A 22,390-nucleotide genomic window follows, 5' to 3' on the forward strand; every position below is an offset into this window, starting at 1 on the left:
TTACAAAATAGGGTGAGTTGTCAGGAACTCCATACAATGACTGCAAAGCATTAACCCCTAAGATTGGCAAGGTCCCTTGGACTTGCCAATCACAGACCCCATATGACTGCCCTGGCCACACACCTATGCAGTCAGCCTGGAATTGGCAAGTCCAAGTCCCCACTGACCCCCCAGTAATTTTTATTTCTCTGTCCTTCCAGAACCCTGTTCCTCCGAAGGCCGTGTGTTTCAGGATGGGGAGGACTGGCCGTTGAGTCCGTGTGCCAAATGTGTGTGTAGAAACGGGGTCGTCCAGTGCCTCACTGCCCAGTGTCGGCCTCTGTTTTGTAACCAGGTAAGGAAGACGGCCTCACAAAGGCCCCTCCACAGCCTGGGAACGTCACTGTACAGGGACGTGGAGTCCCCCCTGGAATTATGTCAGGCCGGCCTTGAAAATGTGGGAGCAAGAAGCCAGGGCTGTTTTGTTCCTCTCATACTTGTGGAAGCTACCACTGTGACATTTCTTTTACCCTGAGAAGCTGCAGTTAAGCCTAATTACCAGCCATTTAGGCTAATCACCAATATGAAATTGAGCCTTGAGGGTACCTGAGGAGTCGCTTCCTGCCCCAGTTGCAGCTGTTTCAAAGATGTCAAGCCCAACATCTGGAAAACTCACTCACATTGATCAGGTTTGTTACTGTTTGTCAGTGCAGAGGTTTATGCTGCTTTTTGAAGACATGCAGGTCTTTAGACATGATTATTCACATGTACACTATTTAATTCTTATAACAATGAATTTTCTCTGGTGTGGTTTAAAATAGAGGGGACTTATTGTTCATGTAAAGCTTATCTGAGTTTCAAAACACTGGGCTCATCACACAGATTTTAAAAAGAAAATCGATTGCAAATAAATGTTGTATACATGATATTTTATAGTTTTTTTAGTCTTCTAGAGGCTCCTACGGTGGTTTCTTGGCAGTTGACAGATAACCACGAAGGGAGTTTGCCTCCAGTGGAAAAATAGCTCATTTATGATCTAAGAAAAAGCTGGAAGCCAACATTCAGTTGATACAGAGCGCACTTTGTGTCACACAAACCAAATCAATAACATGGCATATTGTGACAGTCGGGTGAGATTTGTAAAGGCAGGCAAAATGCAATTAGACAAGAAATGCTAAATGCCAAATAAAAGGAAAACGTATCTAATTGAAACACTAGATTGTGTGACCCACGCTACACCAGCCACACTCTTGTCACATCTCCCTGTTCGTCACAAAGCCTGGTCCTGGCTTGGAGGCTGCAAATAAGCTTCTTGGTGGAGTCGCCCAATGTCATACATTCAGAGACACTGTGGTGTGGAGGCGTTCTATTTACACATTGCAGGCCTTTGCCCCTTCTCCCTTCTTCAATGAAGGGTAAGTAAGCAGTTTGCCACCATTATGATTAAGGTATGAGAAGGGATGAAGGAAACGACCCATTGCGACCTTTTTCTTTGAATCTTTAAAAACTTAACCATGGACTGCATATGAGGGGGTTAGATATGAGAATAATTGAAAGTACTAGTTCCTATTTTTAGAGACATTAAACATGAATTCTTGCTTCAAGTGGTAGCTTCCAACACATAGCCTGCGTGGTTTAAAAGATGGAGTTTGGTTCGGTACTGGAGAGCTCGCTGATGTGCAAGCGTTCTGAAGGCTTGGAATAGGTTGATTTCAATCACTTTGCATCGTTAAGTCTATATTTTTGTCTTGACATAATTTTCAAAAAACAGCTGTCATATTATATAGAACTATCTTTTATTATCAGTATTAAATGTTGGATGTTCTGATGATTAAAGAGGTGCTGTAGAGTTAGCCCTTCTGTAAAAGATTTTTATTTATTTATCTTTAGAGGGGGAAGGGAATGAGAAAAGGAGAGAAATATCAATGTGTGGTTGCTTCTCGTGCGTCCCCTGCTGGGAACTGGCCTGCAACCCAGGCATGTGCCCTGACTTGGAATCAAACCACCATCCTTTGGTTCCCAGGCTTGCACTCAATCCACTGAGCTATACCAGCCAAGGTGAATTAGCGCTTTTGACAGTAACATTATCGCAACTACCATTTATCATCAGTACATTTTGGGCATTTATTGTGCACCAATCTTTAACTTTAAGAGCTTTTATAATTCTCATAGCAGCCCTATGAAGTTGGTATTATCATTATTATGCCATTTTACAGTAGATAAAACTGAGGTACAGAGAAGTAAGTATCTTACTTAAGGTACCAAAGTTTGGAAGTATCAGTGCTTCTAATGCAGGTGGTTCTACATCGCCACCTGGACAGGCCACACCTGACTCGTGGTTTTAACTCTCGTGCTATGTTGCCTCACAAGATGATGAGATTCGTAACATTTAGAGAGAATAATAATCACAATAACAATAGTTGCTAAGACCATTGAGCATGATTTTGAGTATTTTATATGTGTTAATTCATTAAATATTAAAAAACATAAGTTTATCAGGAGAAATGTATTTCTAGGTCTTAAGCTGTAGAAAAATTTGATGTTTAATATAAGGCTTTTTTTAATTATAAAAGAAATTTGTTTTCATTAAGGAAAATTTGGAAAAGGCAGAAAAGTGGAAAAGAAAATGATCAACCATTTTCCCATCCTTCAAAAAGACCACGATAGAATTGTTTTGTAATTCCTTTCAGCTTTTTGGTAGGCAAAGTTGGATACATCTGTTCGTTGGTGTAGTTATAATCCCATTTTAGAAGTCGGGGAGAATCCTTGATGAAAGGAGGTTCCTTTCGTTCAGATAAGGAGCAGTTCCCTAATGGGCAACGTAGCTATTGACACTGCGTGCTCTCAGTTGCCCTCCTTGCTCTGTGCGGAAAGCGCTCTGACCCAGCCACATTTCTGTGGGCTCCTTGCAGTTGCCTCCCCAGTCCGCTGAGAGTTGATCCTGACACTGTTACCACCACTTTAAAAAAAAATACTGTAATTTTCCCATTTCCAACATTGATTAATCTGAGGCCATTGAATTTCATCTTTGGATGTTTTTGTCTTCTGAGCCACTAAGTATTTAAGAATCATTATTCTAGTTTTCTAAATTTGTGAAAGATACTTGGGGGGAGTCTAAAATTGGGACGATCTTGTTCTCTTTCCATCTCAGCCCTATAGTCTTCTTTCTATTGAATTCTGGAATTCAGGGCCATTTCCATTACATTCAGCTAGTTTCACTCTGCTGGATTCTTTCTGGATGTTTCTACATCTTTATAATTCAAACATTTTCCCCAGACATTTCTAGGCGAGGTGTCTTTTTACATATTTTGCTGGAAACATTGTGAAGCCCTTTCAGCCTGTATTCCAGTTTTTGAAATGTTTTCCTCATTTATAGCTTTGATTAATTATAGTTTTTCCAGTTCTTCTCATTTCTTCAGAAACACCTATGATTCTCAGGGTGCCGCCCTATCTTTCCTGTCATTATCAGTCATGTTCTCTCTCATTTTTCTGGCATTATGGAGAGAGCTGCTTGAGTTTGTATTTACTACCTTCAGAACTGATTTTAATTTGAAGATTCCATATTAATTTTCTTTTGATTCTTCTTTATTTCTCCTATCATCAGTTCATCTATTTTTTTTAAAGATTTTACTTATTTATCTTTAGAGTGGAAGGGAAGGAGAGAGGGAGAAAAATATCAATGTATGGTTGCCTCTTGTGTGTCCCCTGTTGGGAACTGGCCTGCAACCCAGGCATGTGCCCTGACTGGGGATCAAACCGTGGTTGTTTGGTTCCCACGCCCGCACTCAATCCACTGAGCTACACCAGCCAGGGCAGTTCATCTATTTTTTATATCAATGCTTATTCTTTCTTTATTGCTTTCTGCTTGTATTTAATAAAGGTTGCCTTTTCTTATATCTTACTGAAGTTGCAAATGGCTTTTACGTCTTTTCTTCAGATCCTGTAGGAAGTAGTGTTCAGAAATCTGCTGTTCCTGTAAATCTTCAGAATGTAAATTTTTTTACTTGTTCTTCAGAGTTTTCCCTCAAGTTTCTTTCTTTCTGTTTATTCTTGATCAAGAGAACCCTGCCCATACCCACTGCATGAAGCTGCAAGGATAAGAGGCCTGCCCTGGACTAATGCCCCCTCTGGGAGCCTTAAGCAGATGCTGAGAAATGTGCGTGTGCCCCTGGCCCGGGGGTCTGCCAGGCTTCACGTGATGTAGCTCTATTGAACCGGGATCACGCCTTCCTAAACCCACGCCTCAACCCTCTGACATACTGAGTACATGAAACAAAATCTGTAATCTCCTGTTTGAACTGCTGCAAAGGACTCTTTCTCTCAGTAGCTGCGTGCTTTCCCTTCGGGGGTGTCCTCCTGCTCTCAGCCCTGCTTTTTATCATTCCCTCTACCTCCTCCCGCACACATAATGCCTACTTGTTTTTTGTTTTTAATTCGCAGGCTCTGACTAGATGTAGAAAAGGAGATATTGGGGTACCCTGATTGCCTAAAACAGCAGCAACCACACACTGGAGGGATGAAGACCCTGTTGTGTTCAGTGTAGAAAGGCAGAGAGTTGGGAATACATGATGGCTCTTATTTCTATTTAGGCTTACAAGCAGAGGAAGGCCACCGAATGCCTGTGATCCATGGGACTTCCTCTTGGCAGTGGCAGGAGGTTGGCTGTTCTACTTTTTGGTGGTGGAAGTTTCATCTCTATTTTCTTCAGAGGTGTCATAGTGGGAAGATATTTTATCAAGATGTTAGCCATACTACACTATATGCTTCTTTATCTTAAATGTTTTTATGTAAGGAATACAGAAAACCATAATTAAATATATCCTAAATGGTAGTTCAAATCAAAGTTGTAATGACATTAATCATAGATATATATTTTGTTATTGGACTCCTATGATAACTGAGGATAATATATTAGTGCTGGGCTTAGCAAACTCTTCCAGATAGTAAAAATTTCAGCTTTGTGTGCCATACAATTGGCACAACTATTCACGTCTGCCACCGTATCACAAGACCAGCTGTAGATAATGTGCAAATGAATGGGCATGATTGTGTTCCAATAAAACTGAACCTGCAAAGACAGGTGCTGGGCTAGATTTGGTCCATGGTCCATAGTGTGCTGGCACCTGTATTAAACTGCACACTGGAAGAACAGATCTATGTAGACCAGAAGGATGGGATTCAGGTGTATGATAGCAGCACAAGTGTGTTAACAAGCCACCATTTCTCTGACCCACCTGGCTACTGGCGTTCTTGTTGCCTCTCCAGTCTAGCTTATAAAGCATCAACCCAGATGGGATCTCACCTCCGAATTATATAGCTCTCTCGTACCCTGGAATATTTTCTCTTTAAATGTTTTTCCTTCCTGTCCTCATTGGCCTGTATTTGTGAAGAAAGTTTCTGCTCTGTCAACAAATTATATAATTAGGCATTGCCAATAAGAATCGGAAAGCTTGATTTTCCTGTACCAACCTCCAGATCAGCAATTCCTCCCTCCCCATACTCTCTTGTTGGCTCAGCCACTGCACTTGGGTTCAGTCTAGGTTGCTTAAGATAGATTGGCAGTAACTTATTTCTTCCCAAGATTTGTCACCATGCCCTGACTGGTGTGGCTCAGCTGGATGGGTGTCATCACACAGAGGAAGTTCGCCAGTTCAATGCCTGGTCAGGGCACATGCCTGTGTTGTTGGGAGTTTGGTCCTGGGTTGGGGTGCATGTGAGAGGCAGTCAATTGAAGTTTCTCTCTTTTTCTGCCTCCTTCCCCTCTCTCTAAAAAAATAAAATTATTTAAAAGATTTGTGATCATGACATTTGTCCCCTGTTTACTTAACATTATACGAGTTCATTTGTTTATTTTGATAAAGGCACTGAAGAGTGTGATATCATTTAAAGCTTTATTTTATTCCTCACTGAAATTTCATTAAACTAAAGAGTTCTGAGAGATCAAGAACTGCTCAGTAATTTCAGTCCATGCCCAATTTTCCCATATCCTATTAAACATCAGTGGTCATAATATTTTGCACATAGAATCAAAAGAAATAAAATAATCTAAAGCATAGAAAACAGTTGTCAGTTTGATTACAGTGGTTCAGGTGTTGCAAATAAATCCTATTAGAAAGTAATATATTAATCTAACTCATCATACATAATTGGGGTTAAGGAACTACTGAAGTATGACTGGAACTTTCTAAGAAAAATTAAGGGTTACTTAGGGGTTACTAGACATACCCCCAAGTAGAATGGCCTTTTCCTTGCAGAATGGATACCAGAGCAACCATAATAATAAAATCTCATTTTCTGCTTCTAATAAGAGAAGAAAGAACTGTTATGGAGATATTCTGTAGATAAGATCTACCACTTCTCAGTCACTGAAACTTGGTTTCTCCTAACCCTCCCTCCCCTGGCCTTCATTCATTTATCTCGCTGCCCTTCTAGCAGGATGTAGTGGTAAGTCAAAGTGAGAAGCTGACTTTTTGGCACTAAAGAGGAAGTTATTGTTATGAAAATTCTTCTTAGGGAAGCAGAGACAAATGGTCTGATAGTCTGGGCTTGAGTTGGGGCCATTAGAGGTGAATACACACTGGCTTGTTCCCAGATATCAAGAGACATGATTAATTTTTTTCATGTTAAGGACCTCCCTAGTGCATATGTAAATGTATGGGTTCACATAAGGATGAAAAGAATAATGAAGTAGCGTATGAGGGATACCTTCTCTTTGAATTTGGAGGTAACTCAGCAGGAGTTTAAATGTTCTTAGGTGCTGGTATGGTTAGTGCTCTTAGTTTCTACTACGGTCCATGTATTGTGGTGATAAGTGCATCTACTTCATAGGGTTCTTGTAAAGCACTTAAACAGAGCCTGACAAACACAAAGTACTATTATTATGGTTATGCTTATTATTTGTGCTTTTGTTTGCTTTTTGAGGACAATGAAACTTAATGAATGTGCAGACCTCTTAAGAGTCACATTGACCTTGGCAGTGCTAATTTTTATGAAAGCACCAGGTTATTCATAGATACTAAATGTGAGGGAAGTTGCTGTTTATGGATGCTTGAAGCACACCATTTGGTTGGCTATGAATACTATTTTTCTACTTTTGTGGATTTTATTAATGTTTTCTTTTGCTGGATTGTTCCTTTTTGGGGTATTAAGGATGAAACTATAGTTCGAGTTCCGGGAAAATGCTGCCCACAGTGCTCTTTCCGCTCCTGCTCTGCTGCTGGCCAAGTATACGAGGTAACCTTTGATGCACCCCGAGTAGGTGATTTTATATTCATTTTCACATGTCTGCCTTCCATTCTTCCGACTACTGTACTTCCTGCCCTCATGTCTGACTCTGCCAGGATTAGTACCTCAGTACCTAACCTGCTTTCTTTTTCTCTACATGGAAAGCCTTTATGAAAAAATTAAACTGGAGGGGATTAGAAACATATAGGAATGTGCTGGCAAACAATGTTCATGAACATTGGTGAACTTACTGTTCATACATCTTGAAGGAAAAAACAGGACTATCATTGGTTACTCTCAATTTGCACTTAGATTGCAGGCTCTGGAAATATCTGTCTGCTTTGGTTGGATTTTATGTACTGATATCCAGAGATAATGCCACTTGGCTTACACTGGGGTGGGCATGGGGATGGTAAGTGAGAGGGGGGCGGGGGTGAGGAGCTGGTGGTGGTGGATCCTGCAAACCTCAAAGTACTGCTGAGGCAGACTGGATAACTGCCTTGTTGGTAGTAGGCAACAAATAAAAATGAGCTCAGTGAAGTGAATAAGTCAATGAATATTCTGTTTTAGGAGTGCTCAGTGAGCCAAAAGAAGGTTACATTATTCAAAACCAAAGAACACATTAAAAATAAAACCAGCTACTTCTCTTGCTTATCAGCAATCTAAGGAAGACTGAATACAAATAGGTTCATGTCTCTCAGAATTGGGAACTGAGTATTAGGGGGTTGTGTCACAAATTGTAGATAGATTACATGAAATCTAAATGAAAATAACTAATTGGTAAAAGGTTTTGTATAGTCTAATATAGTCACCATGTATGTGCTAGACTGACTTCTCATGGAAGAGCTGGCCTCTGTGTCTGTTACAGTATTTTTGGCTGCAGGTGACAGAAACACTCCTCTGAAAGTGGTCTAAAATAAAAACATTTATTATCTTATACAAGAAGTTCAGCGGTAAAGCAGTTGCAAGATTGATCAATTTGGTCTCAATGATGTCATCAAGGACCTAAGGTCTTTCTGTCTTTCCACCCTGCCATACTCAGCATGTGACCTTCGCCTTCTGTCCTGTCTCCTCCAGTCCCCGAGATGTATTCCTCATTTCCAGGCAGCTTATCCTCACAACCATTGCTGAAGGCTGGTGGGAGAAAGGAGTGGTATTTTCTTTCATGTGGAGAAGAGTCTTCCTCTGCCTCTAGCAAACTTCTCCTCGGTCCCCTCAGGATTAGGAAGGACAGTGCTATGCCCTAGGCACAGGGGAAGCTGGGAAAATAAATCTGTGGCAGAGAGTTGGCTTGCCTGACAAAGAAGAACTACAGAATGACCACTGATTAGCCAACAAACAGGACCTTCCTGTTCATCTTCTGGGTGCCTGGCATAGGGCAGGCCCTCAGTACATCTGCAGCATTATGACAGTGGAACGAAAATGAATCCAGAATTTCCTTGGACATTTATTTACTTTGTTCTTAGAAGCTGTTGCTGCCTAAATGATACCATTTCTCAAGAGTACATTCAGTGTGGCTCAATTAAAAATTATAATAAAGACAGAAAACTGTACTTGAACAACAATTAAATTTTAAAAAATATAATAAAGGGTCAAGATGGTGGCATAGGTAAACACAGCTAACCACCTCACACAACCACATCAAAATTATAACTAAAATTACACAACTGTCGCTCAGAACTGTCTGAGATAGAGTTGAATGGAAGTCTGACAACTAGAGAATTAAAGAAACCACATCCATCCAGACTGGTAGGAGGGACAGAGACACAGAATAGGCTGGACCCACCTCCACGTGTGATGGATAAAAATTCAGGAGGGATGTCTCAGGATTGAGGAGGTTCAGACCCAACACCAAGCCCCCCAGCCCAGGGTTCCAGTGCCAGAAAGATAAGTCCCCATAACTTCTGACTGAAAAAACCAGCAAGGATTGAGGTGATGGAAGAAACTTCTGGAGTCCCAAGCAGTTCTTAAAGAGCCCACACATGGAGTGAATAATAAGACTCACTCCTTCTGAGCTCCAGCACCACAGTAGCAGCTTGAAAGGTACCAGTGACATACAGGGAGAAACTGAAGTGTCTGGCCTCAAAGTGAGAGCTGGGGGACAGCTTTTTCTCAGACAGAAAGGTGGGCTGAGCCTATTGATCCTTTTTTGAACTCTCCACTGACAGAGGTGGAGGTGGTGCCATATCTGAGACTCCGTCAACCTGGATAATACTGTTTGCCTCACCCAGGAGGTTCCCTGAGACTCCATCCTACCAAAATTATGGGCCAATACAAGCTGTTTTTCTATATAAACTATTGCTCTTGGTTCATGCTTCACAACTTCCTAAATCTTCTCGAACAAGCAACAGCCAGCCTCAGTGAGCCCCCAGCCCCTGAGTGAGCCCTCTTCTTAAGGGGCTTTGGGTTCAGTACTAGCAGCAACTAGCCTAGATTCATAGCTTGGCTTCTCCTGTGAATCTCCAAGCCCAGCACAAGTAACAGCTATATCAGGTTGCTTTATAGCTCAGGCAGGGTAGCCCCAGGAAAAACACAGGTGGGGGCTGACCTTGGCTTGCACCACCCAGAAAACCCCAGAGCCTGCGCCCTTAGTGGACAGCTACAGACCATGTTGGAGCACCACCACCCTGCCCCCACACAGCTGATCATCCACAGATGACAGGTTGGTAGTCAGTGGTCACAGCCAGTCCTTGCAACTTACTGGCCTGGGTAAATTCCTCCCATTGATCTGCCAACAGCAACCAAGGCTCAACTATAAGGAGGTATACTCAGCCCATAGAAAGGGCACATCTCAAGTACCCAGCTTGAGTGATAGGAGAAGCTGTGCCAGTGGATCCTATAGGACATCTACTACATTAGACCACGCTACCAAGACATGGAGTCATAGCAGCCCTACCCAATATCTAGAAACAAACACAGGGAGGCTGCCAAAATGAGGAGACAAAGAAACATGGCCCAAATGAAAGAACAGATCAAAACTCCAGGAAGCAAAAGAACTAAACGAAATGTAAATAAGCAATCTATCAGAGGCAGAACCCAAAACATTTGTTATAAGGATGTTCAAGGAACTTAGGGCCTCAACAGTATAAAAAAGATCCAGTCAGAAATGAAGAATACACTAATTAAAATAAAGAAAAATTGACAGGGAAACAGTGGTAGAATGAGTAAAGCTGAGAATCAAATCAATGATTCGGAACATAAGGAAGCAAAAAATAATCAGGACAATAAGAAGAAAAAGAATCCAAAAAAATGAGAGTAATGTAAGCAGCCTCTTGGACAACTTTAAGAGGTGCAACATTCACATCAAAGGGGTGCCAGAAGAAGAGAAAGAGCGAGAAATTAGAAATCAATTTGAGAAAATAATGAAAGAAAACTTCCCTTATTTGGGGAAGGAAATAGACATGCTAGTCCAGGAAGCACAGAGAGAACCAAACAAGATGAATGCAAAGAGGCCCACTCCAAGACACATCGTAATTAAAATGCCAAAGATTAAAGAGAAAGAGAGAATCTTAAAGGCAGAAAGAAAAAAGCAGAGTCACCTACAGGGGTGTTCCCAAAAGACTGTCAGCTGATTTCTCAAAAGAAACATTGCAGACTAGAAGGGTTTGAGGAACAAGTATGAAAGACACAGGGATGAGGACTGGGGGCGGGGGGAATGGGAGAGAGGGGAGGACGGGGGGGCTGGGATGGGAGAAATAGACAAAAAATGTACTTGAAAAATAACTAAATAAAAATTTTTTAAAAATTATAGTAAAAAATCTTACGTGCCAGTGTTTATATTTAATATATGTGGCATTTGATTTTCCACTTTCTTTTCAACCTTCTTTACTCAGCATGGTGCTCAGTGGAAAGAAAGCGCCTGTACCACATGTGTGTGTGACCGGGGCGAGGTCCGGTGCCACCGGGAAGCCTGCCCTCCGCTGAGATGTGAGAAGGTACTTGGAGTGCATAGCTGGATTTTCATAGGTTTTATTCTGGGTCACTTGAAAAATGCGTCTTAGTCCACTGTGTCCTTTGAGGGAATCAGAAGTTTTATAATGTTTAGTATATTAGGTAAAGGTATGAAAGATCGGCCTCCCTGGAAGGAGGATGAGGTGGACGGGCACTAGCTTCAGCTGGGTTAGGCGGGGAAGGCAGCAGAGTCCAGTGGTGTTTTATGTCCCTCTGCCTCACTGGCTCAGATGTTTTCCCATCTCCTGAGCATTGCCCTTCACCCACCATTCTGTCTGTTTCCTCAGGGTCAGAGAAAGGCTCAGCGTCATGGGGAGTGCTGTGAGCAATGTGTATCTCCCCCCGGAAGCTGCTCACACAATCGGATTGTGCGGTACCAGGATGAAATGTGGAAAGGCTTGGCCTGCGAGTTCTGTGTATGTGACCATGGCCAAGTGACCTGCCACACTGGAGAGTGTGCCAAAGTGGAGTGTGCCCAGGTGAGAAGCAAAGGCATTTCCACCTGGACTGTAACAGTGCTCCCCAATGGGATAGGTGGTCCCTTACCCTTTCCTTACCTCTTGGCAGCAGAGGGGACTGCCAGGTTGATGGCTCACGTTTCAAGAAGGCTTCTAGCACAAAGAGACTGTGGTGGAATGTAAATGTCACTATTTGTTCAGACTAGCTTGGAACAGTCCCCATAGCTTTTAGCTCTCAGTGCATCTGGTCAGATTGGAAGCCCTGAGATAGACACATGAAAGGGAAGGACGCGATATGGGACACTAGCCTATCAGTCAGTGCAGCTGGACCTCATTGCTGTGGCAGGCCCAGCTGGCTGCGGCTGTGAAACAGAGGCCTGCAGGTGCGCCAGCGGCCGGGCTTCTGCGGCAGGCCACTGGCACCATTTGGGCAGAAAGCAGATCCAGCCCCCAGGGGCTGCTCCTGTGGATCTGGAAAGAGAATAAAATGTGTTGTTTTTGTTTTGTTTTAAATCAGGGGAACCTTCATAAGTAATTAACTCTGTTCACCTCTTGACTTGTGTTGTCTGCTGAATTTCTAGATGTGTCTCACAATGTAGCCTATGTTTGGACTATAGTTTACTGTAGGGTTATTGCTTTTATTTTTTCCTTTTTGAACTCAGTTGTTACCCACTGCTTTTAAAATCTTTTCCTCTCCCCCACCCCAAGCTCCCATCCGCCCCACCAATTTCCCTCAGGGTTGCGAAGCTGAGTAGCTGAGGGGAACTCGGGAGATCTGAGGCAGTGTCTGTGAAGCCATTTTTCATGCCAGTTCTTCCCCACATCGCAGCTCCTCCTGACACTGAGCCTAAGGAGGAACAACCTTTCAAACAAGGCTGTCAGTGACAGCGTTATTTTTCATTTTGCCTCCTACTTCTAAGTCCTGGCAAAGCTGAGGCATATTTAAATAAAAAGGGTCTTGCTTCTTGCAGATTTATTTCCCCTCATGTGCCTTTTCATTTCTTGTCTTTGTTTATGTCAGGGGAGTCAGAATGGTTGGATGAAGATGAGAGAAACCCTAATCAGGGCCCTTTTCTTTCTTCCTCTCTCTCAGGCTGAGGCTGGGCTTCCTGGCCTCGGCCATCTGCCCAGAGGATGCTGGGTTATTATTTTCCAGTGTTTTAATTTGTCTCAGATTTTTGGATTTATGGAAAACGTGGAAGAAATGATCCTGGTAGGGTGGGTCCTTCAGCCACCCATTTTGTCAGGCTGAATGAAGAGTCTCATTCACAGAAAATAATTTGACCCACAGCCCTCAGTGTGTCCGTGCGTTTCCAAGTGCCTTCCTGTCCTCCGCAACACCTGCCTGTGGCAGCATAAGCCAGGTCTTCTCTGCTCTTAGGGAAAACGGGGAGCAGCTGCTGACATAGTTGGAGAAAGCCTTGTATCCTCGAGCCACCCCATGCCGAGCGCTGCCTCATCTCCTTCTAGTTCCATCTCCCACCCTCACCTGGTCTCTTTTCTGAGTTGAGGAGTTCTAATGCCTGTAGCTTATTTCTTCAGATCTTTAATCAACTAAATTGCTTTCTTCCAGATTAGCACCATTTTCCTAAATTTTGTTTAAGGAGCTGGGTTCTAAATTGCAAACACTATCAGAAGTGAAATTTTAACCAAACTTGAATCTTACAAAGAATACCCCTTAGTCTTATTTCCATGCCATACTTCTGTACATATGACCTTGGTTGATGACCCTGGAAAAGCCTGGCTTTAACTTCCCAACTTCTTTTTACTTGGAGATACAAAGAGAAATAAGACACATTCTGATCTAAGAGTTCCCAACTTTCGGGGAGGTTAGATATGTAAACAGAAATTATAATGTGTGGCGGCACCAACAATTATGGAAGTTTGGATTAAATGTGTTACAAGCACCTGAAGAAAATGACTCTGTCTGCCAAAGGCAGCAGTGAAAATATGCTGCTGGTGTTTTTGTTCAGTTCTGCGCCACTTGCTGCCTTTTCTAAAATATCAAGGTCATTAGATTTCTGATCTCGGATACTAAGGGTGGATTAAATCTAGTTGTTTACGTGTCCGCAGAACTGCAGGAAAGTAAACACCTAGATGAGGAGGCAAATTGTACAGCTTCACGATTGTAATAATTATCACACTGGTTATCGAGAGCATTATTCTGGGTGGCATTGAAATCCACACACAATTTTTCTTTAAAAAGGAGAAAATGATATGACCCTTGTCTTTGATATATCAATCAAAATCCCTAGACATTAGAACATAAATAAATCAATAGTAGAAAGCATACCGTGATGATTTTCATTTTCTATATTTTATGTTATCTTTGAAGATAATTCAGATGAAAAAGTCAAATTACCTTTTTTGTTTTAAAGACCTAGCATTTATACAAGGTGGAGCAAAGTAGATGTACAGTTGTGAGTACCCAAAAGGGAGTTTATTCTTGTATTATTATTTACTTCTTACTGTATTTTTTATATGAACATCTGTAAACCTACTATGTGTATGCCTTCTGTATGAGGCATAAAATTGTGGGGGCATTGACTGAAACTTGTGGCAAAATGCATGGTAAGGGCAGGAATGCCTCAGGTGCAAGGTGCCTGCACGTCATCCAGGCGGTTTCCTTTTCCCAGTGGGCGTATTTATTGGGCTCACAGACGTTTGTCTGGTGGATGGATATAGGTATGATTCAGTGGGGAGAGTTTAGCAGATTTCATCTGGTCTGTGCAGCAGAATCCTCTCAAAAAGAGAAGAATTCATTTTGTTTCACAAAGCCATTTTTCTCAAAGCCAAAGTCAAAAGCTAATTGGAGCAAGCTCCCTGCTGCAGTGCACTGACACAGTTTGGAGCATCCAGGCTTCTTCTATAAATAACAAATCTATTTAGAACCTCCCACCTCACCGAAACTGAATCTTTGCTCCCCAGAAGCAGGGCTTGCTGTTATTTACAGGCGCATTTGAAAACTCAGAACAGCTACTTTCTTTGCTTTATTGGGGTGGTGACTCAGGCTCCATTTTCAGCTTTGTCTCCATGTATTGTGGCTGGCACTCAAGAATCCCATACACTTTGTCTTTAGTAGAAGTACACATACTCTGTCTCGTTTCAAATATTGTTTTAAGCAGCCTGGATTACATGCCTGTAAACCCCGTATATGCTTTGATAGCAAATTTCACTGTGTTTCTGGGTTATGCCTTCACTGCTAGCTCATTTGTCACGTTTCTGCAAAACAATTTATATGTAAATACGTCTGCTTTCTATGGCACCCAGTGCTCTCCACTGGCCTCTGATTGGCATTAGATGTTGATGGAAAGCAATCTGCAGAACTCCTTTCTTTTTGAAATAACTTTTTAGGCACTACAAAAAGTTATAATCATTCATGAATTTTTGTGTTTTTTTAACCGTTTATATGTCCCTTCATTAAAATAATACATTTTTATTTTAGGAAATTGAAAATAAGAAAAGGTGTAGAGACTTTAAAATCCATTCCTAATGCTACAATTCAAAGCAATCAATGCTAGTTTTTATATTTTTCTTTCATGCACAGCGTTTCAAACATAAAATATCATTGTGATTATTCTGTTTATGCTATTTTCCATGATTCAATTTTTATTTAACATGGTCTCTGCACTTTAAATGTAATGTAGGTCCTAAAGTAATGTCTTCACCTAAAGATATATGGTTATTCTTTAGAAAATAGTTATATCTTACATAGTGGGAAGTGCTTTAAAGAATACTCTTTAGCTCATAGATATTAGATGTTAATATGTGTATACAAAAAATTATAAACAGCCCTGGCTGGTGTAGCTCAGTGGAATAGAGCACCGGCCTGTGAAGCAAAGGGTTGCAGGTTCAGTTCCCAGTCAGGGCACATACCTGGGTTGTGGGCCAGGTCAGGTCCTCAGTAGGGGGCACATGAGAGGCAACCACACACTGATGTTTCTCTCCCTCTCTTTCTCCTTCCCTTCCCCTGTCTCTATAACTAAATAAATAAAATTTAAAAATATACATAAGCAGAGATTGTATTTTTAACAGGAGATTCCCTGGGAAGTACAAGTACAGTGAAATTATACTTTCTTAAATTACAGAATTCAGAATTATTTAATTTTATAGTAAGCATATGTTATTTTGTAATGAAAAATAAAAATTTTGCAATTGTTGACATTGGGAAGGTACAATGTCAACATTGAAAGCTTTGAAAGTTAAACCAATGTGGCATTTCTTTCCTCTAGTGATTTTTTATATAGTGCTTGTTAGGTAGCAGTTTGAGGATACAGAACAGCCATAGTGTTCTTCTGGTTAATTTAGGCCTGAGACCCCATCTGCATATAAAGGAATGTGACTGATTTTGTATTCAAGGAAAAGTGTTGGTATGATTTGAGCACTGTCAGTGCAACCAAGTCACAAGCTCCAACCTTGTATATATAAGAAAACCTGATCCCTTCCTGAAACTCGTAACTTTCCAAGGCTATAACATTAACCTTGACCATTCTTGTTATTCATGTGAACTCCTGGTCATGGTGGGAAATTATGGAGGGTCCCGTGTACACATCTCACCAGAACTGGAAGGAAAAAGCATTTGTGGGGTGCCCGGTGACTGTATTGACTGGACTTTCCATAGGAAGACGGTGCAGGGGAAGATGCAGTAAGTTGGGGGCTGAGGTAAAGGACAGTGCTCAGAGTTTTCCATTCCAGTCAGAGAATGCAGCTGCTTTGAAATTTAGCACTGCTACCTGGGATGCTAATTTGATATATCTCTCTGCAACTCTTATATCTATAGGGTGAAGAATTAATTCACTTAGATGGAAAATGCTGTCCTGAATGCATTTCAAGGAATGGCTATTGTGTTTATGAAGAAAATGCAGAATCTGTGAGTATTGGGCTAATAGTTGAAGCCTATTAAGAATAATTCAAAATCAATTTAATAAGGGGTATTACCTTCTCATTCCTTTCATCTATTCATTTGTTTAACAAATGTGATTGTGGACCTACTATGTGTCAAGTATTGAGGATACAGACGTGGACACAGAAGGCAGAGTGTGTACTCTTCTGGAGTGAGCTTACACTTCAGTGTGGGACACAGAAGACAGAGTACTGCCTAGACAATAAAGCAGCCCAGTGGGGCTAGAGGGGACCTGGGGTGGAGGGAGATGCTCTTTTACATGAAGTGGTCGGGAAAGTCCTCTCGTGCAGAGAAATTTCAGCCAAATTTTTCAGCAAGTGAAAAAAGCCCAAAGCAAAAGTGTGTTTGGTGTATTCAAGAAACAGCAATAAAGTGAGTATGGCTGAAACCAAGCGACCAAGGGGAAAGGAGCTGGAGAAGGGGTTTAGCAGAAGCCTGGGCACAGTGATAAAGATGTGCTTTACCCTGATGCAGGCGGCAGCTGCTGGGGACTTCTGAGCATCTGTCCTCCATTCTGTGATCTGACAAACTTGGGAAAGGGTCATTTTGGCTGCTGCTTGGGCAAGTGACAGAGGGGTTGAGACTGGAAACAGGTGGTCCAGTTTGAAGGCTTTGCCCTCGTGCAGAGAAAGGGTGATGGTGGCTTGATCTAGGGAGAAAGTGGCGAAGAACGATCAGCCTCTAGATTTATTTTGCAGAGAGGAGAGAAAGAATTTTCATGGAATGGATATGTTGTGAAACTATTTGCTAAGGTTTTATTTCTCCCTATATGTACTTTTTTATTATATATCTAAAGGAAAAAATATTTCCCCTAATCTCTGCTAATTAAGTCTATTTATATAGCCCATATTTTCCACATGGGGTGTTGGTATGTTTAATAAATTCACTGTGTTCTTACAAATATACCAGTTGATCATAATTACAACCACTTCATTGACCAATCAGAATAGGACTGTAAGAATTAAGATTAGGTACATACTTTGATTTGTGAACGGATTTGTACACACTTTTCTTTGTGATTTGGGTGGCTTGCATCTGTCCAACTGCCAGAGTTCTGTAGATGCTGAAGAGGCATTGCTGTGTAGGTTAATGTGCAGGCTCTAGGTTGAAATCCCTACTTTGCCACACACTGTGATCTCGGACAAGTTACTTAATCCTCAGCTGTAAAGTAGGGATAAAAATTGTACTTACCTCCTGGACCTATTGAGATGATAAAGCACTTTAGAACAGTGCCTGGCACACATTAAAAAAAAAACTTTAAAATGATATTATTGTTAATTGTACTGTTGGAATTATTTGATGAATACTGGTATTTCATAGTGTAGTCATTCTCATTTCTTAAGAATTCAAGAGGTTAAAAGTTCCCCATAAATGTTGAGTCTGTATTTTCTCAATCATAGTGTTATTTTTTTCTGTTTATTTTTGGAAGTAAATTAAGCCCAGTGGAATTGAAGTAAAGCAAATTGTTTTAAATAAGTACAAATCCTCATAATACTGTACCTGGTACCATACAAGTTTCAAGAATTTACCTTTACAAGCCTAGGTCTCTTGACTGTGAAGTCCTTTACATTAAGGGGAAGTGAAGCCAAGTACTTAAGCGCAAAGTGAGAATAGGAATTTAAAGATATTTCTGGGGCCCTAGCTGGTGTGGCTCAGTGCATTGAGCACCATACTGAGAAGCAATGGGTCACTGGTTCAATACCCAGTCAGGGTACTTACCTGGGTTGCAGGCAAGGTCCCCAGAAGGGGGTCCATGAAAGGCAACCACACATGATGTTTCTCTACCTCTCTTTCTTCCTTCCCCTCTCTCTAAACATGAATAAATAAAATCTTTAAAATAAATATAAAAATAAGAATAAATAAAAACATTTCTGGGCATGTTGACTTTACCTCATATTGGTATGCTTCTCTTTTTTTTTAATATAGATAGATTTTATTCCTATTCATAACTGATTGATGATGTTGATATGTCACTTGGGGAAAACTAATGAAAAAATAGATAGATCAGCCTAATGGTGTTTTTAGTAGTATAATAAATACATTTCTCTTTCTCCATAGATGTCTTCAAATACGAGTACGGTTAAACATATTCCAGTAAGTATAGATTTTTAACTTTATATAGATATTTCTAAAATTATTTTAAGCAATGATCTGCATACACTGTTCCAGGGAAACTTACTGCCTTAGTGTTTTTTTTTTAAAGATTTTATTTATTTATCTTTAGAGAGAAAGGGAAGGAGAGAAACCATCAATGTATGGTTGCCTCTTGTGAGTCCCCTGCTGAGAACTGGCCTCCAGGGAACTGGCCTGCAACCCAGGCATGTGCCCTGACTGGGAATCGAACCGTGATCGTGTGGTTTGCAGGCCTACACTCAATCCACTGAGCTACACCAGCCCAGGGCCTTAGTGTTTTTAACAGTCATGTTTGATGGCCATGGCCTGGGATTAAGAATCATGATAGCTAAGACTTTGAATTATTGAACTTTCTTTTCCCAGTTTCTTTAGCTTTTTTTTTTCACAATTAGTAATTAATACTTTTCCAGCTACAAGCCCCTCCACTGTATTTTCTATTTTTGTGATGATTTTCTCCTCCTGATTTATTCCGGCCTGAAAGGCTCAGTTTAGCTGTTAGTGCGGTTTTGTGGACCACAAAGCATCAAAGAGAGAGCTTTTTGGGTCTTGGAGAGTGTTCCCTCCTCAGGAAATACCAAGTGTTCATTCTCTCTGTGTGTTTTGCAGGACAGTGTTGTATGGTTTCTTTTTGAGGGAAAACGTAAGTGTGTTTGTTCACTCAAGCAACCTTACAGTTTTGGAGGTTATAGAATCTTCTCTGCCTTGAAATGGAAGAAAAGCACTTCTGCTTTCTCAAGATAACGTTTCTCATTGTTGCTAAAACGGTCACATTATTTGGAATTTGAACATCAATTGGCTTACCAAATATTTTATCAAGTCTTTATTTTAAAATATGCTCTGCTGTTTTTACCTCTTTCATCACCTCAAAACATTCTGGAAAGAGCAATTGTTTGTGTCCTATATCCAGGGCGAGTGGGATAGCAAGAAATAAATACACAAATAAACAAATAAGTTGCTCTTTATAATTCACATTGGATTCTCTGCCAAAGTACGAATGTTTATTATCACAATTTCTTGGCTGAAAAGAATATTTTAGCGTGAGGCAGCCCGTGGCACATCTACAGCCCACTGAAAAGGCACCTGCAAAAACGTTCGTTTTAAGAATACGATGACCCTATTGTTACTCGTAATGTAGAAACCATACGGAAATTAAGGCTTTAACCAGCTTTCCACTGTGAGTATGAAGATTGCATTTAATGTACCTGCTAATCACTGGGTACTGAGTAAAGCCCTCTGGTGGTTTGTGTGAGTGTGTGTTGAGACAGGTTGAGAAATAAGTGTTCTATGCTTATTCTGATAGTCCCACGATGCTTTCAAAGCTTATCTTTCTGCCTGGGTTCTACATTTAAATAAACCAATTAAACCAAAACAAAGGAGAAATACTACCATTTTAAAGCTGAGACACCTCTACTACTGTCCTATTTCAGAGTTAGGTTTGACGTGGTACTGACAGGGAGTCTTCCCTTTGTCCCCTGTGGAAATGACAGGTTCTCCATCAGCAAACTGCTTTCCGAATCTCTGCACTCCAATAACAGAGATAATTCTTTCCTGTCTCGTGTAGGAGGGGGAGAAGTGGGAGGACGGCCCCTGCAGGGTGTGTGAGTGCCGGGGCGCTCAGGTAACATGCTACGAGCCCTCTTGTCCTCCGTGTCCAGTGGCCACACTAGCTCGGGTGGTGAAGGGACGGTGCTGCCCAGAATGCACGTCAGGTGGGTCTGCGTCTAATTTATTTCTACTGAGATTTGTTACTGTCAATACCTTTAGAGAGACGCTCTTCCCCCCACCCCTTGTTTCCTTTTTTTAAGCCACCCACTGGGGTTGTTGGTTGGTTTGTTTCTTCCTTCCTAGTTTTTCCGACAAATGATGTTAATTAATCTGTGTCCAGGTCTTTGCCAAATTCCACTGATTATGACTATGTGACCTTCTGACAAGTGATTGACCCTTTCTAAATCTTAATTTTCTTGTTAAAATGTACCTTACCTACCTCACAAAATCATTGTGCAAAATCAGATAACATAATTTTTGAAAACTTCTAAAGGCAATTATAGGCATTGGGACTGTTTCATTTTCAAAGACATAAGAACAATTGCTGACGGTTTGTTATGAATGTCCATTTTTTTAAGGTGAGCTATTAAACAGATGGTTCCTTTTGGAGTTCTCAAAAGGGTGTTTGAAGTTTAATGACTCATTAATTTCTTCTAAAAATTTTTATCTACTTGTTCTGCAACTCTGCTTTCAAATCACCTGGGGTTGAATTAGTTCCAGTTAAAAACTGTTGGCAAGCACTGGAGTTTCTCCGGCTGAGCAATAATCTGCCTATGAGCTGAGTCTCAGAGAAGTGGCGTTTTTTCTATTCACATTTCATAATTGATTGTTTTCATCCATGGGTTGCGATTTTTCATATTGGCAGTTAGTCCTCTTGTAGTACTCAATCTATTTTGGCCAATCACAGTGTTCCTGGGAAGAGTTTATTATGGGAAAAGCAAAGCAACTCTATGGTTTAATTACATTACCTTCACCAGAGTGGTTCTCTGGGCTTTCCAAAACAAATATGTAGCACATTATAATACACATTATAACATACTGTGCCTTGGAAGTCAGGTCCTTGACAACTTCTAAAGCTGAAAGCAGTTCTTTGCTGACAATTACCATTAAATTCAGTGATAATCCCAATTCCTGGGGATGAGATTTAAAATTTTGGAGAAAAAGAAAACTGGCTGTATTTTTTAAGTAAAAAAATAATGATTTTTAAAATTGTAGATTTTATGTCTTAACTTTTATATACATCAAAGCTTAAGAACATCGGAAAAGTCATAAATGATTGAACCTGTTTAAATCATATGCAATGGAGCTAGTCATTCCTATCTTAAGAGACATTTCAACAGGGACAAGTATTAGTAGGGCTGCTTCGGTGATGTTTATAGCATCTCTGATTTGAGGCTACAGGGGACAGCGATAGTATTTCACATAAGGAGAGATTCTTGGAAATTTTGCATTGAAATTTTTTTTGGTCTCTACTTGGCATCCTTTTTCATACCTAAGTTCCAGAGTTTTTTGTTCTTCATATTCTGTACAGCTTCATGTCTGCCAGGGATTCTTTTCTGGAATAAGGTAAGAGAGGTAAATCATATGATCTGTATTTTATTTTCTTCCCTTTTGTCTTTGATTGCAGTTCATTGCCACCCAGACTGCTTGACCTGCTCACAGTCTCCAGACCACTGTGACCTCTGCCAGGACCCCACAAAGTTGCTGCGGGATGGACGGTGTGTGCGCAGCTGTGGCCCAGGGTTCTACCAGGCTGGCGCTGTCTGTGTAGGTACGGCTCCAGGCAGATAGTCCGGAGTGGACTGAGGCCGCCTGTCATCAAGGAAGGGGTCATGAATGCAGGAAACGCGCCACTTCCAAAAACCATTAATAGGTAGTAAAGCCATCCACGGGCTATTAGGCCTCTCTACCTGCAGATCTCTTTCTCCTCATACTGTACAGGTATTGCTCTGCTTACTGGGAGATATAGGTGGTGGGGAGGCCAGATGCTTGCTAGGTAGTCATGGCTGGATTTTTCACCTCTGAAGACTTTCCAGGATGGTAATATCAGGATGCCTGGTGTCATTTATTAAATATGCAGCAAATCCAAGATAGAACTTTAGAATTGCTGTGGACCTTACTATAACTTTCTCATTTTGCGATTGTGGAACATGTGGGATGGAGAATTAATTGGCTTTCTCAACCTCACACAGGTGAC

At 41.1% G+C, this 22,390-nt stretch overlaps 1 protein-coding gene across 3 annotated transcripts in view; it reads left to right on the forward strand.

Moving 5' to 3' along the window:
- FRAS1 (Fraser extracellular matrix complex subunit 1) overlaps window positions 1-22,390 on the forward strand; it is a 420,604-nt gene that overhangs the window by 172,000 nt on the left and 226,214 nt on the right. For all 3 annotated transcript variants that reach the window (XM_037147065.2, XM_053655681.1, XM_053655680.1), the window contains 8 exons: window positions 201-334; window positions 7,129-7,212; window positions 11,037-11,138; window positions 11,442-11,633; window positions 16,393-16,482; window positions 18,574-18,609; window positions 20,210-20,357; window positions 21,821-21,964. In XM_037147065.2, coding sequence (XP_037002960.2) covers window positions 201-334; window positions 7,129-7,212; window positions 11,037-11,138; window positions 11,442-11,633; window positions 16,393-16,482; window positions 18,574-18,609; window positions 20,210-20,357; window positions 21,821-21,964 — 930 coding nt within the window. The remainder of the gene's footprint in view (window positions 1-200; window positions 335-7,128; window positions 7,213-11,036; window positions 11,139-11,441; window positions 11,634-16,392; window positions 16,483-18,573; window positions 18,610-20,209; window positions 20,358-21,820; window positions 21,965-22,390) is intronic.

Source organism: Artibeus jamaicensis, unplaced genomic scaffold, assembly GCF_021234435.1.
Source record: "Artibeus jamaicensis isolate MK-2021 breed Jamaican fruit bat unplaced genomic scaffold, CSHL_Jam_final scaffold_1031, whole genome shotgun sequence".
In the NCBI taxonomy this organism is placed as follows: Eukaryota; Metazoa; Chordata; class Mammalia; order Chiroptera; family Phyllostomidae; genus Artibeus; species Artibeus jamaicensis.